Genomic DNA, 14,075 nt, shown 5'->3' with positions numbered 1-14,075 from the left:
ATGCGTTCTCCTGAATCCACTAGTAGATTCTCAGTCTGCCAATACAACATGCTCAATATTTCCAAACACATATGACATAAATACCGCTTCACAGCCTCTCTAACCAAATGCATCTTACACTCTAATTGCTTAAGCTTATTTCTCTAGTCTGATAGAGTTACTGATCATTATTACCCATCACCTGTAAGCCAAGCCAGACAGGAACTGGATCCAAGCCACCCTTTCTTTGATGGTTAGTTACTTCCAGTGTTCCCTCTGTGACTTCCCTCTGTGATTTATTAGCATTTGTATCTTCCATTGCTGATTAACCCTCATCGCTTTAGTATTCTTTTTGGTACTGTTACACCTTCATTCAAGTTACTCAGGTCTTTCCGAGCTAGAAGCTCTTTTCTCCATTTAATGTGAAATTTTATATCCATTTTATGATACATCAGGTATTGGTCTTAAACGACCTAACTCTCAAAGGATAATCTTTCATCTTCACTTTCAAGTTCTTAAGTGCCTCCTTGTCATACTCCACATACAGACTACACATAAAGGGACCCAGAATTCAGGCATGCTGAGTCCCAACCTTTTAGTTAGTAATGGTTCAGTACAAAGAATCCTGGAATGGGAGCCAGAAGCCTGTGGTCTAGCTTCACAACATGCTAGGCACTTGGTTGTAAGCTTCAGTGTCCTCATCTATAAAATATGAATATCAGTACCTTTTCTTTCTATTATAAATTATTCAGAGAAATCTGTGAGACATAAGACATGAAATGTTTTGTAAGTTACAAAGTGCTCTGCAGGGATCAAATACCAAAATATTTGTTTCAGCCTAAGTGGATTCAAAATGACTCATTCAAAGATGTGTATGCATATATGTAGAATATTTATATAATTGCTTTGAAATATGCACTAACTTCTTTGGTTAATCTTTCAGACCCCTTGGTCACTGGTGTTCTGGCTTACTTATGAAAAAATCAGAGAGATGAGTGGAGTCAGTCCATTTTAAGCCCTTACAGATGCAGCCCTTAAAGATACAGTGTTCAGTATCATTGAAAAATGGTCATCTGCAACACACACCCCCTATCATTCCTACCTCGTTAGGAAGACCTTACTTCACAGAGACTGTGATTTATAGGGGGCAGCACTTTATTTGTCTCTGGAAACCCAAGTTCTTTTTGACTCCTCTTTTTGTTCAAAAGCAATCTGATTGGATCACGCAAGGCCACCCAGTGAGACCCAGCACTTCATTTTCTAAAGAAGAATCTATCCTGATCACTTACCTTGGGCAAGAAGATCCGACCTTCTAGACGCTATTCTATTCTGAGGAGCCTGCTTAGAGGAGCCTTGCCAGGAGGGAGACAGCATCTCAGATCTGAAGTAGACAATAGGGATGTGGAAGAATATATACATACATAGTGATTAAGAAATGTATTTAGCCTGTAATGTCTATTTTCAATTGACATTTGATAATTCATTTTTTCTGTTGTGGAAGTATATATACTGTAAATTATAGGGAAGTAAATGAAAATTCACGAATAAACAGTTTGAATTTCCCTAGTGTTGAAGGAAGTTGATATACGTTTTCTTGCCAGAAGAATGAAAAAAATCAAGTTGAGATGATACTTGGATCTCAAGGAAGGAAGCTTCTTTCTGTCAGTTTCCCATTGTTAGATTTATGTGAGTTGGTTAGCATTTCACTGCACATGCTGAGGACCTCCAGACAGCCACAGACTGACTGAATCTTGACAAAAACAGAGAAGTGTTTGCTTTGTTATATATCCCATTGCAACTTGAATTTGTTGCTAGCTCTCAAGAATTTCAATATGTTTTTTAAAAATCTAACTTATTTGATTAAAGCTCAGATGGATAGATCCTTTTCATAAAGTGACTTCTGTTACCAGCCTTTCAGCAGCATTTTAAAAACAAGGCTGAGATGAAGTTGGCCCATTCTGACATGCTTCCTTTCTTATCTCTTTTCTAGCACTAAATGCTCTAAAGAGAGAGAGAGAACTCAGAAATCACACTGAAGTTGTCTCTAGCCTGAATCTTGATCAGTTTGACAAAACTTCCTTCCTTTAAAAAGTGATAAATACAAACTGCTTGTGGTATAGTTATGTCTCCACTCACTGAATCCAATCCCTTTTCTTATTTTGGAAAGGTGAGAGAATTTCAGATTCACCTGTATACCACCTGCCCCAGCCTCAGGACAGGAGGCATTTCTGGATGGATGCCACAGTTATGGATAGAGGCTATAACTGTCAAAATAGGAAAACTCGAAAATCTCAGATCCGAGAAAGACCTTAGAGCTGACCAAACAGAATTTGTCATCATGGACATGAATGATGTTGAGCAGAAAACATTTACAAGTGCTCTGTGATTGCACTAATGTTTAATCACTGCCATTTAGGAGGGGAAATATACTTTAATATATATTTTAATGTGATGTACTAATACGCAATGGCTCATTGTTTTCCTATAGAATTTGCAAAATGTGGAGTTTAATCTCTTAAAAATCTTTAGGTCTGTTTTTCCATTGTGTTTGTGTGTCTGTATGAATTGAGTTGTTAAATATGTTTAAAATAATACTATGTACTTAGAGTCCCAAGTGTTCTGCATTGGAACCACTTTAAGGAACTTCTGCTTTTTATGTTTTATAATTTTTTAATTAAATAAAGACTCTATCAGAATACTTAGATTCAAGCTGGACCATGAAAAAAAATATTAAGTTTTATTCTTTGAGGGGCTTGGAGTGAAAACATTGCTTAAGTATTGAGACTGTTCTTGCTTTCTGGATTCAATATGAATAATTGGAAATTTTTAACCTGAAATGAATGACTCCTTGGGATCACCTAGTTTAACCCTCTCTTTTTACATGTTAGGAAATTGATAAGCTTCTTAGTAGCAGAACCAGGATATAAAAATACAGGTTTCCTACTTACTATTACAGTTGACAATTATTGTACACTAATTAGGTACTGAGTAAATGCTTTATGTCATTTTCACAACGACCCAGTCCAGTGATCTTGAATCTTCCAAAAACAGATTTTTCTTTATGGCATTTTTGTCTTATACATTTTAAATTAATTTGAGCACAAATTTTAGAATGGGCTCACCATGCCTTAGCTGAACATTAAGACCCTGCATAATCTGATTAAAGCCTGTTACCCAGCACATATATCCCATCACATTCATACTATCCCAGTGAAATCATGTTCATTCATGTATCTTGGAACTTTCATTTATTTTTAACAACTTGAAATCCTTTTGTTCCTCTCCAAAACAGTCCACAGTAAATAGGAATAAAAATTTCATAAGTTTGTGTCCATACTAAGAGACTTAACTGTTTGAATCTCATTTTCTTACTATACTACTGTTATATGTGGTATTTATCTTCAACTCAGTATTGATAATACTTAGCATCGTCTTCTCTTTTGCTTAACTTCCACATTTTTTCTTTTCCCATATGATTTTTTTCTTATTGAAATTTCTTTTTAGTTGTATACAGTTCTTTGCTCTTTATATGTAGAAGTGAATTAACAGGTATATCTAGAGATAACATTTTTTAAATATGCTTTTAGTGCAAAATAATGTATCTTTATTAAGTACTCTAAATACTATTTGATTATAAGCCACTAATGGGAGGACTGTGTCTTGTTTTTATTATAAATCTCTACTTTCAGTAGCATTTCTTTGCTGTTAGGTACTCAACAAAAGTTGATTATAGTTACATGTAACATGAATAAATTAATTTTGTCTTCATTTTAATCTGTGATCATCATAAAACTAGTTTGAAATTTCACTTTGCTAAGAAAAAAGGCAACAAATTCAGGGAGGTTTTAAATATAAAAAAGAATTTGCTGTCTGTCATCTTCAAAATTTTAAGCACAACCATTTATTGAAATTGAAATACATGTTCTTCCCTTAATTATACATGTAATTCTCTTAACGGTTAATGAAAACAGATTCCCTCAGGATCCCCACTGGAAAATGTTTTATTTTAATGCTTGATGGTTCAAAAAATTAGGGGAGTCTTCAATTCTCTTCTCCCTTATGAAACCATGACTCTTTAAGAATGATTACCAAATAAATATCATTATTAAATGCCAGGTAATGTGGAGGAAAGACTGAACCTGGATTCTTAAGACCTTTGTCCAGTTTGGGTTCTACTTCTGAAAGAGTGGTATGATTATAAGCAAGTCCTTCTGCTTCTCTTAGTTTCCATTATTCCATTTCCTTTAAAAGATGAGGTGATTAAACTCTTGAATCTTAACTTGCATTTACCTGAAGGAGGCCATTATATTTTAAGTCCTGTGAAAACAATAGGATTTTTAAAAAAATTTATTGGGATTTGTGTTTTCCTGTATTTAATTAGTATCTCATATTTCAAGATCAAGAAAGGTTTATTCAGGCCTTAAAGTATGATACAAACTTTATATGGCTGGAGGTCTTACATAGAAACCTTTCTTCTGAGTAGCAGATTCATCTGCCTTCAGACAACTCTGAGCATGTTACTCCTATTCTAACCTTCAAATGCCCCTCTATACACAGAAAATAAAAAATTAACGTCTTTTAATACTGTATCTAAGACCCCTCAATCTGACTCCAACCTGTTTTTCTAACCTCTGCATTTCACTGCATATCTGCATTCTACCTCCTTGCAAATGCATGGCTCCACTTATTTTTCTGGAGATGCTCTTCACTTGGCTGCTTCTCATGCAGTGTTCATGCTGTGCTTTTTGCCCAACTTTCCTCCCACTGCCACCACTCATTCTTCATTTTCATTGTTTAAATCCTACTTTAATATCTAGAATGATCTTTGAAGACTTCAACATTTCTACACTTCCACGTCTCATTCCTTTTCCTACTGTGGATGTATTTCTGTATGTGTGGTATGCCTGCTGCTCCTATATAGAATGAGCTGCTTGCAAGGAAGGACCACGTAACACATCTCGGTTCCTCTTATAAACTTCAAATAGAAGCCAATTAGCTATTTGTTGAATTCAGAGATTTTTGGGGGTTGGAGAGAGAAAAACATTTGTGCACACATGATTAAGTCGTTAATGTTGTTTTCCTGCTACTTTCAGAATAATTATGTTGGGGCAGTAACACAATTTCATGAGATTCTTTATCATGTTAAGTGCTTACCTGCATTTTCAAAAGATTGTGTTTCAACATATGTAATTACAATTCTTTGAGAAGTATTCATCATTTTAACAGCTATTCCACAAAAGTCTAGAATTTGGTAGTTCTAAATAATACAAAATTTTTGATTAGTTGATGAATAATGGTTAATAAATATGTGATGAGTTTGTATTCTCCATTTTAGAGTGTGTATGGAAATTGTATCACTATTTTGGCCTTCATCAACATCCTACAAATGCACATTTTACCCACTCAAGTATTTTATTATTTCTGAATTTTGAAGAATACATGATTATTTTTCTCTCCCCATACTTTACCCCCAACAGGCTGCTGTGATTGTCAACAGCAGCAGGAGCCACTTTGAAGGTTTGATAAAAGCAGATGAAGATGCTTAAAGATGTCTGTTTGCTGAAAATATCTGGTAACAGGAATATATGTGAGTAAATATAGTGTGTTATTCTGCTTTTTAAAATAAATGTTTTAAAACCTCTAATTGGTTCAGGGTTTTGTTTTCTGTTGCATTTTTTACAATGATGGCAAATGTAGAGATGATTTTTAAATCTTAATCTTTTCACAACTGAAATAGAAACAGGCTTAATTTAGGATGTCAGATTTGAAAAATTTATATTAGCAAAAAATGCTCATACCTTGTTGCTGTAAATGTACTTATTTATAATAAATCCAGTTCTGCTATTAATCCCATTTTCCCTATTAATCCAGTTTTGCTCTGATTAAAAGAGATAGATAACTAATAATTAGAGTGGTGAACATGTTCACTGGCTGAGGATAGAACAGGAAAATAAAACGGACTTTTTTAAACACTGACGAATTCTTTTTTTTAACACCATGTTCTATTTGATTTCCATGATACTATTTATTCCTTCCTGTCATTTATATTTTTTCAGTCTGTATTCACTGTTTCTTTGCTAACAAAAAATAGAATACTGATTACCAGTCCTTTAAATTTTGGTTCTTTGAGGTTCTGTGCTTGACCCTCTTCTCAATTTTTGCTTTTTCTAGGAAGAACCACACATTCTGTGATTTCAGCCACTACATTTAGGTTGGTAATTCCCAAGCACGGAATAGGCTCTCAATAAATAAATGGTGGATGTTACCACTATCTGTGTTTCTGCTCCTACTCATTTCTCAAACATTAGTCATGTTTTTTCAATTGCTTACTGTATATTTCCACCAGGATGACCCACAGTCTTTGTGAGTTCAAATTCCCCAATATTAAATCAGAAAAAATATTTTGTCTGAGTCCTTCCTATTTTGCTTGTAAAATCTGCTCTTCCTCCAGGATTCCCTGTCGCACTACACACCCACTATTGCAGCCAAGAAATCACAGGTCATCCTTGACTTCCCATTTCTTTCCTTATTATCCAAAATACTTAAATCCATTTATAAAAAAGAAACTACAGACTAATGTATCTTATGAACATAGATGCAAAAATCCATGAGCACCACTTCATACTCATCAGGATGACTGTTATTAAAAAAGTAATAAGTGTTCATGAGGATGTGGAGAAATTAGAACCCTTGTGCATTGCTGGTGAGAATATAAAATGGCTAAACTACTAAACGAAACAGTATGGAGGTTCCTTAAAAAAATAAGCATAGAATTATCATATGATCCAGCAATTCCCCTTCTAGGTATATACCCAAAAGAATTAAAGCCAAGGACTTGAGTAGATATTTGTACACCAATGTCCATAGGGTTTTTTACATAGCCAAAAGTGGAAACAATCCCAATATCCATTGACAGATGAATGTATGAATGGATAAATAAAATGTATAAACACACCATGTAATAAGGCAGACACAAGTGGGCACATATTTTATGATTCTACTTATATGAAATACCTAGAATAATCAAGTTCATAAAAAGAGGAAGCAGAATACTGGTTATCAGGAACTAGAGGAGAATGAGAAATTAGTTTTTAATGGGTGCAGACTTTCAGTTTGGGATGATGAAAAAGTTCTAGAGATGGACAGTAGTGATGGTTGCACAACAATGTGAATGTACTTAATGCCACTGAGCTATGCACTTAGAAATTGTTAAAATGGTAAGTTATGAATATTTACTACCACAAAAAAATATGAAAAAAATGTTCATGGGTACAGATGTGAAAAAATTTAACAAATTGAATTAAGCATTATAAAAAGAATATACCTAAGTGGGTTTTTTTTCTTCCAGAAATAAAAGATAGATTCAACGTTCAAATATCAGTCAATATAATTCACCTTATTAGCAAACAAAAATCATCTCAATGGAATGTGGAAGAGTATATGATAAAATTCATTATCCATGACAAAGATCTCAACAAACTAGGAAATGAAGGGAATTTGCTCAACCTGATAAAGATCTAAGTAAAACCCATGGCTAACATCGAACTGGCAAAAAACTGATGAATTTCTCCCTAAATCAGGAACAAGACAAGGCTATCCATTCTCACTATTTCTATTCAAAGCTGTACTGGAGTTCTTAGCCATTACAGTGAGGCAAGAAGAGAAATAAAAGGCATATATATTAGTAAGGAAGGCATAAGACATGATACCATGTAGAAAATTTGAAGGAATCCATAGATTCAGATTTTTTACATGCATGTGTGTGTGTGTAGTTCTATGCAATTTTATCACCTTTGTGAGCATCTAATCACCACCACATTCAAGATCCAGAACAGTCTGATCACAAGGCTCCTTCATGCCACCCCCCTTTCTCATCCCCTCTCCCACCATCCCTAACTCCTGGCAACTACTAATCTGTTCTTTATACTTTTTGTTAATTAAAGAATATTATAGAAATGGAATCACACAGTATGTGACCTTTGGGTTTTGTTTTTTTTTCACTCAGCAAAATGCCCTTGAGAGGATTCCAAGGTGTTGCATGTATTGACAGTTCATTTCTTTTCCTTCTCATTGCTGTAGTATATCCCATGGCATGAATGCATCACTATTTAAACATTTATTCATTGAAGGACCCCTGGATTGTTTCCAGCTTTTGGCTATTAGAATATAGCTGCTATAAACATTTGTGTACACTTTTTGCATGAACAAAAGTTTTCATTTATCTGGTATAAATACCCAAGGGTTCAATTGCTAGGTCAGATGGCTTGTTCATAATTAATTTTTAAAAAGTGGCTGTACCATTTTACATTCCCACCAGCAATAAGAGTGATCCAGTTTCTCCACATTCTGGCCAGTGTTGATGTTATCACTGCTTTTCGGTTTAGTCGTTATCACAGGTGTGTGTATGATTATGGTTTTGTTCTCCCTAACAGCTAATGATGTTGAACATCTTTTCATGTTCTTCTATTTTATTTTAAATTTTTTATTAAGGTATGATTGATATACACTCTTATGAAGGTTTCACATGAAAAAACAAGTGTGGTTACTACATTTACCCATATTATCAAGTCCCCACCCACACTCCAATGCAGTCACTGCCCATCAGTGCAGCAAGTTGCCAGAGATCCACTATGTGCCTTTTCTGTGCTACACTGTTCTCCCCGTGATCCCCCGCACCATGCATACTAAACATAATACCCCTCAGTTTCAGTCCCCTTCTCCCTCCCTCCCCACCCGCCCTCCCACACCCCTCGCCGTTGGTAACCACTAGTTCATTCTTGGAGTCTCTGAGTCTGCTGTCATTTTGTTCCTTCAGCTTTGCTTCATTTTATACTCCACAAATGAGGGAAATCATTTGGCATTTGTCTTTCTCTGCCTGGCTTATTTCACTGAGCATAATGTTCTCTAGCTCCATCCATTTTGTTGCAAATGGTAGGATTTGTTTCTTTCTTATGGCTGAATAGTATTCCATTGTATATATGTACCACCTCTTCTTTATCCATTCATCTACAGATGGACACTTAGGTTGCTTCCATATCTTGGCTATTGTAAAAAGTGCTGTGATAAACATAGGGGTGCATATGTCTTTTTGAATCTGAGAAGTTATATTCTTTGGGTAAATTCCAAGGAGTGGGATTCTGTGGTCAAATGGTATTTCTATTTTTAGTTATTGAGGAACCTCCATATTGCTTTTCACAATGGTTGAATTAGCTTACATTCCCACCAGCAGTGTAGGAGGGTTCCCCTTTCTCTGCATCCTCGCTAGCATTTGTTGTTCTTAGTCTTTTCGATGCTGGCAGTCCTAACTGGTGTGAAGTGATTATCTCATGGTTTTAATTTACATTTCCCTGATAATTAGTGATGTGGAACATCTTTTCATGTGTCTGTTGGCCATCTGAATTTCTTCTTTGGAGAAGTGTCTGTTCATATCCTCTGCCCATTTGTTGGGTTATTTGCTTTTTGGGTGTTGAAGTGTGTAAGTTCTTTACGTATTATGGATGTTAACCCCTTATTGGATGTGTCATTTGCAAATATATTCTCCCATGTTGTAGAATGCCTTTTTGTTTTGTTGGTGATGTCCTTTGCCATACAAAAACTTTTTAGTTTGATGGAGTCCCATGAGTTCATTTTTGCTTTTGTTTCCTTTTCTCGAGGAGATGGGTTCAGGAAGAAGTTGCTCATGCTTACATTCAGGAGATGTTTGCCTATGTTGTCTTCTAATAGTTTTATGGTTTCATGACTTACATTCAAGTCTTTAATCCATTTTGAGTTTACTTTTGTGTGTGGGGTTAAACAATAATCCAGTTTCATTCTCTTGCATGTAGCTGTCCAGTTTTGCCAACACCAGCTGTTGAAGAGGCTGTCATTTCCCCATTGTATGTCCATGGCTCCTTTATCATATATTAATTGACCATATATGGTTGGTTTTATATCAGGGCTCTCTAGGATGTTCCATTGGTCTATGGATCTGTTCTTGTGCCAGTACCAAATTGTCTTTGATTACTGTGGCTTTGTAGTAGAGCTTGAAGTTGGGGAGCATAATTCCCCCTACTTTATTCTTCCTTTTCAGGATTGCTTTGGCTATTTGAGGTCTTTTGTGGTTCCACATGAATTTTAGGATGATTTTCTCTAGTTCGTTGAAGAATGCTGTTCATATTTTGATAGGAATTGCATTGAATCTATAGATTGCTTTAGGCAGGATGGCCATTTTGACAATATTAATTCTTCCTATCCATGAGCACGGGATGTGTTTCCATTTATTGGTATCTTCTTTAATTTCTCCCATTAGTGTCTTGTAATTTTCAGAGTATAGGTCTTTCACTTCCTTGGTTAGGTTTATTACTAGGTATTTTATTCTTTTTGATGCAATTGTGAATGGAATTGTTTTCCTGATTTCTCTCTCTGCTAGTTCATTGTTAGTGTATAGGAATGCCACAGATTTCTGTGTATTAATTTTGTATCCTGCAACTGCTGAATTCAGATATTAGATCTAGTAGTTTGGGAGTGGATTTTTTAGGGTTTTTTATGTACAATATCATGTCATCTGCAAACAGGGACACTTTAACTTCTTCCTTGACAATCTGGATGCCTTTTATTTCTTTGTGTTGTCTGATTGCTGTGGCTAGGACCTCCAGTACTATGTTGAAGAGAAGTGGGGAGAGTGGGCATCCTTGTCTTGTTCCCAATCTTCAAGGAAAAGCTTTCAGTTTCTCGCTGTTATGTATAATGTTGGCTATGGGTTTGTCATATATGGCCTTTATTATGTTGAGGTACTTGCCCTCTATACCCATTTTGTTGAGAGTTTTTATCATGAATGGATGTTGAATTTTATCAAATGCTTTTTCAGCATCTATGGAAATGATTATGTGGTTTTTGTCCTTCTTTTTTTGATGTGGTGGATGATGTTGATGGATTTTCGAATGTTGTACCGCCCTTGCATCTGTGGCATAAATCCTACTTGATCATAATGGATGATCTTTTTGATGTATTTTTGAATTCGGTTTGCTAATATTTTGTTGAGTATTTTTGCATCTATGTTCATCAGGGATATTGGTCTGTAATTTTCTTTTTTTGTGGTGTCATTGCCTGGTTTTGGTATTAGAGTGATGCTAGCCTCATAGAATAAGTTTGGAAGTATTCCCTCCTCTTCTACTTTTTGGAAAACTTTAAGGAGAATGGGTATTAGGTCTTCACTAAATGTTTGATAAAATTCAGCAGTGAAGCCATTTGGTCCAGGGGTTTTGTTCTTAGTTAGGTTTTTGATTACCAATTCAATTTTGTTGCTGGTGATCGGTCTGTTCAGATTTTCTGTTTCTTCCTTGGTCAGCCTTGGAAGTTGTATTTTTCTAGAAAGTTGTCCATTTCGTCTAGGTTATCCAGTTTGTTAGCATATAATTTTTCATAGTATTCTCTAATAATTCTTTGTATTTCTCTGCTGTCGTAGTGATTTTTTCCTTTCTCATTTCTTATTCTGTTTATGTGTGTAGACTCTTTTTTTCTTGATAAGTCTGGCTAGGGGTTTATCTATTTTGTTTATTTTCTCAAAGAACCAGCTCTTGCTTTCATTGATTCTTTCTATTGTTTTATTCTTCTCAATTTTATTTATTTATGCTCTAATCTTTATTATGTTCCTCCTTCTACTGACTTTGGACCTCATCTGTTGTTCTTTTTCTAGTTTCAGTAATTGTGAGTTTAGACTGCTTATATGAGATTGTTATTCTTTCTTGAGGTAGGCCTGTATTGCAATATACTTTCCTCTTAGCACAGCCCTGGCTGTGTCCCACAGATTTTGCGGTGTTGAATTATTGTTGTCATTTGTCTCCATATATTGCTTGATCTCTGTTTTTATTCGGTCATTGATCCACTGGTTATTTAGGAGCATGTTGTGAAGCCTCCATGTGTTTGTGGGATTTTTCATTTTCTTTGAATAATTTATTTCTAGTTTCATACCTTTGTGATCTGAGAAACTGGTTGGTACAAATCAATCTCTTTGAATTTACTGAGGCTCTTTTTGTGGCCTAGTATATGATATATTCTTGAAAATGTTCCATGTGCACTTGAGAAGAATGTGTATTCTGCTGCTTTTGGGTGTTGAGTTCTGTAGATGTCTGTTAGGTCTATCTGTTCTATTGTGTTGTTCAGTGCCTCTGTCTCCTTACTTATCTTCTGTCTGGTTGATCTGTCCTTCAGAGTAAGTGGAGTGTTGAAGTCTCCTCAAATGAATGCATTGCATTCTATTTCCCCTTTTAATTCTGTTAGTATTTGTTTCACATATGTGGGTGCTCCTGTGTTGGGAGCATAAATATTTATAATGGTTATATCTTCTTGTTGGATTGACCCCTTTATCATTATGTAATGTCCTTCTTTGTCTCATTACTTTCTGTGTTTTGACGTCTGTTTTGTCTGATACAAGTACTGCAACTCCTGCTTTTTTCTCTCTGTTAGTTGCATGAAATAACTTTTTCCATCCCTTCACTTTTAGTCTGTGTATGTCTTTGGGTTTAAAGTGAGTCTCTTGTAGACAGCATATAGATGAGTCTTGTTTTTTTATCCATTCAATGACTCTATGTCTTTTGATTGGTGCATTCAGTCCATTTACATTTAGGGTGATTATTGGTAGGTATGTACTTATTGCCATTGCAGGCTTTAGATTAATGGTTACCAAAGGTTCAAGGTTAATTTCCTTACTATCTAAGAGTCTAACTTCACTCACTTAATATGCTATTACGAACACAATCTAAAGGTTCTTTTCTTTTTCTCCTCCTTTTTCTTCCTCCTCCATTCTTTATGTATTAGGTATCATATTCTGTATTCTTGTCTATCCCTTGATTGACTTTGGGGATAGTTAATTGAATTTTGCATTTGCTTAGTAATTAGCTGTTCTACTTTCTTTACTGTGGTTTTATTACCTCTGGTGACCGCTATTAAACCTTAGGAATACTTCCATCTATAGCAGTCCCTCCAAAATAGACTGTAGAGATGGTTTGTAGGAGGTAAATTCTCTCAGCTTTTGCTTATCTGGAAATTGTTTAATCCCTCCTTCAAATTTAAATGATAATCTTACCAGATAAAGTAATTTTGGTTCCAGGCCCTTCTGCTTCATTGCACTAAATACATCATGCCACTCTCTTCTGGCCTGTAAGGTTTCTGCTGAGAAGTCTGATGTTAGCCTGATGGGCTTTCCTTTGTATGTGATCTTATTTCTCTCTCTGGCAGTTTTTAATTGTCTGTCCTTATCCTTGATCTTTGCCAATTTTATTACTGTATGTCTTGGTGTTGTCTTCCTTGGGTCCCTTGTGTTGGGAGATCTGTGGATCTCCATGGCCTGAAAGACTATCTCCTTCCCCAGATTGGGAAAGTTTTCAGCAACTACCTCCTCAAAAACACTTTCTATCCCTTTCTTCTTCTTCTTCTGGTATCCCTATAATGCAAATATTGTTCCATTTAGATTGGTCACACAGTTCTCTCAATATTCTTTCATTTTAGAGATCCTTTTTTCTCTCTGTGCCTCAGCTTCTTTGTATTCCTCTTCTCTAGTTTCTCTTTCATTTATCGTCTCCTCCACCTTATCCAACCTGCTTTTAATACCCTCCATTGTGCTCTTCAATGACTGGATCTCTGACCTGAATTCATTCCTGAGTTCTTGGATATCTTCCATACCTCCATTAGCATGTTGGTGATTTTTATTTTGAACTCCCTTTCAGGAAGAGTCATAAGGTCCATGTCATTTAAATCTTTTTCTGGAGTTATATTAATTTTACTCTGGACCAGGTTCCTTCGGCATTTCATATTTGTATATGGCCCCCTCTAGTGTCCAGAAGCTCTACTCTGGAGCTGCTCAGGCCTTGAAGCAATGTCGGGGGTCGTAGGGGAGCGGTATTGGTGCCTGGGGGGAGGAAAGAGCTGTTTCCTGCTTCCTGGCTGCTATGCCTGTCTCCACTGCCTGAACCAGTGGGCTGAGCACACAGGTATAAGCTTTTGTCCCAGAGCAGCCAGATATGGATCCCTGCTTTCCACAAGTGGCTGGAATTTCAGTCTCTCCAGGAATTCTGCCTGTATTAGCTTTCCAACCCCGTAATCACATGATTATCATGAAA

At 35.8% G+C, this 14,075-nt stretch overlaps 1 protein-coding gene across 5 annotated transcripts in view; it reads left to right on the top strand.

Annotated features, from left to right (window-relative positions):
* The window catches only part of SLC25A27 (solute carrier family 25 member 27), a 28,507-nt gene extending 22,941 nt beyond the window's left edge, over positions 1 to 5,566 (top strand). Inside the window, exons 9-10 of one of the 5 annotated variants that reach the window (XR_008994499.1) lie at positions 1,188 to 4,235; positions 5,457 to 5,566. Coding sequence is in view for 3 of the 5 variants with exons in the window: in XM_036927398.2 (XP_036783293.2) it covers positions 1,188 to 1,295 (108 nt within the window). In the remaining 2 variants the exon portion in view is untranslated. Of the gene's footprint in view, positions 1 to 922; positions 5,144 to 5,456 lie in introns of those variants that run through there. The other 4 variants (XR_008994500.1, XM_036927401.2, XM_036927398.2 and 1 more) reach the window with 4 other exon arrangements.
* The last annotated feature ends 8,509 nt before the right edge of the window (positions 5,567 to 14,075 follow it).

This window comes from Manis pentadactyla, chromosome 16 (assembly GCF_030020395.1).
Source record: "Manis pentadactyla isolate mManPen7 chromosome 16, mManPen7.hap1, whole genome shotgun sequence".
NCBI classification, from domain to species: Eukaryota; Metazoa; Chordata; class Mammalia; order Pholidota; family Manidae; genus Manis; species Manis pentadactyla.
Note: the sequence above shows the minus strand (reverse complement) of the source record. Positions and strands in the feature narration are given on the sequence as shown.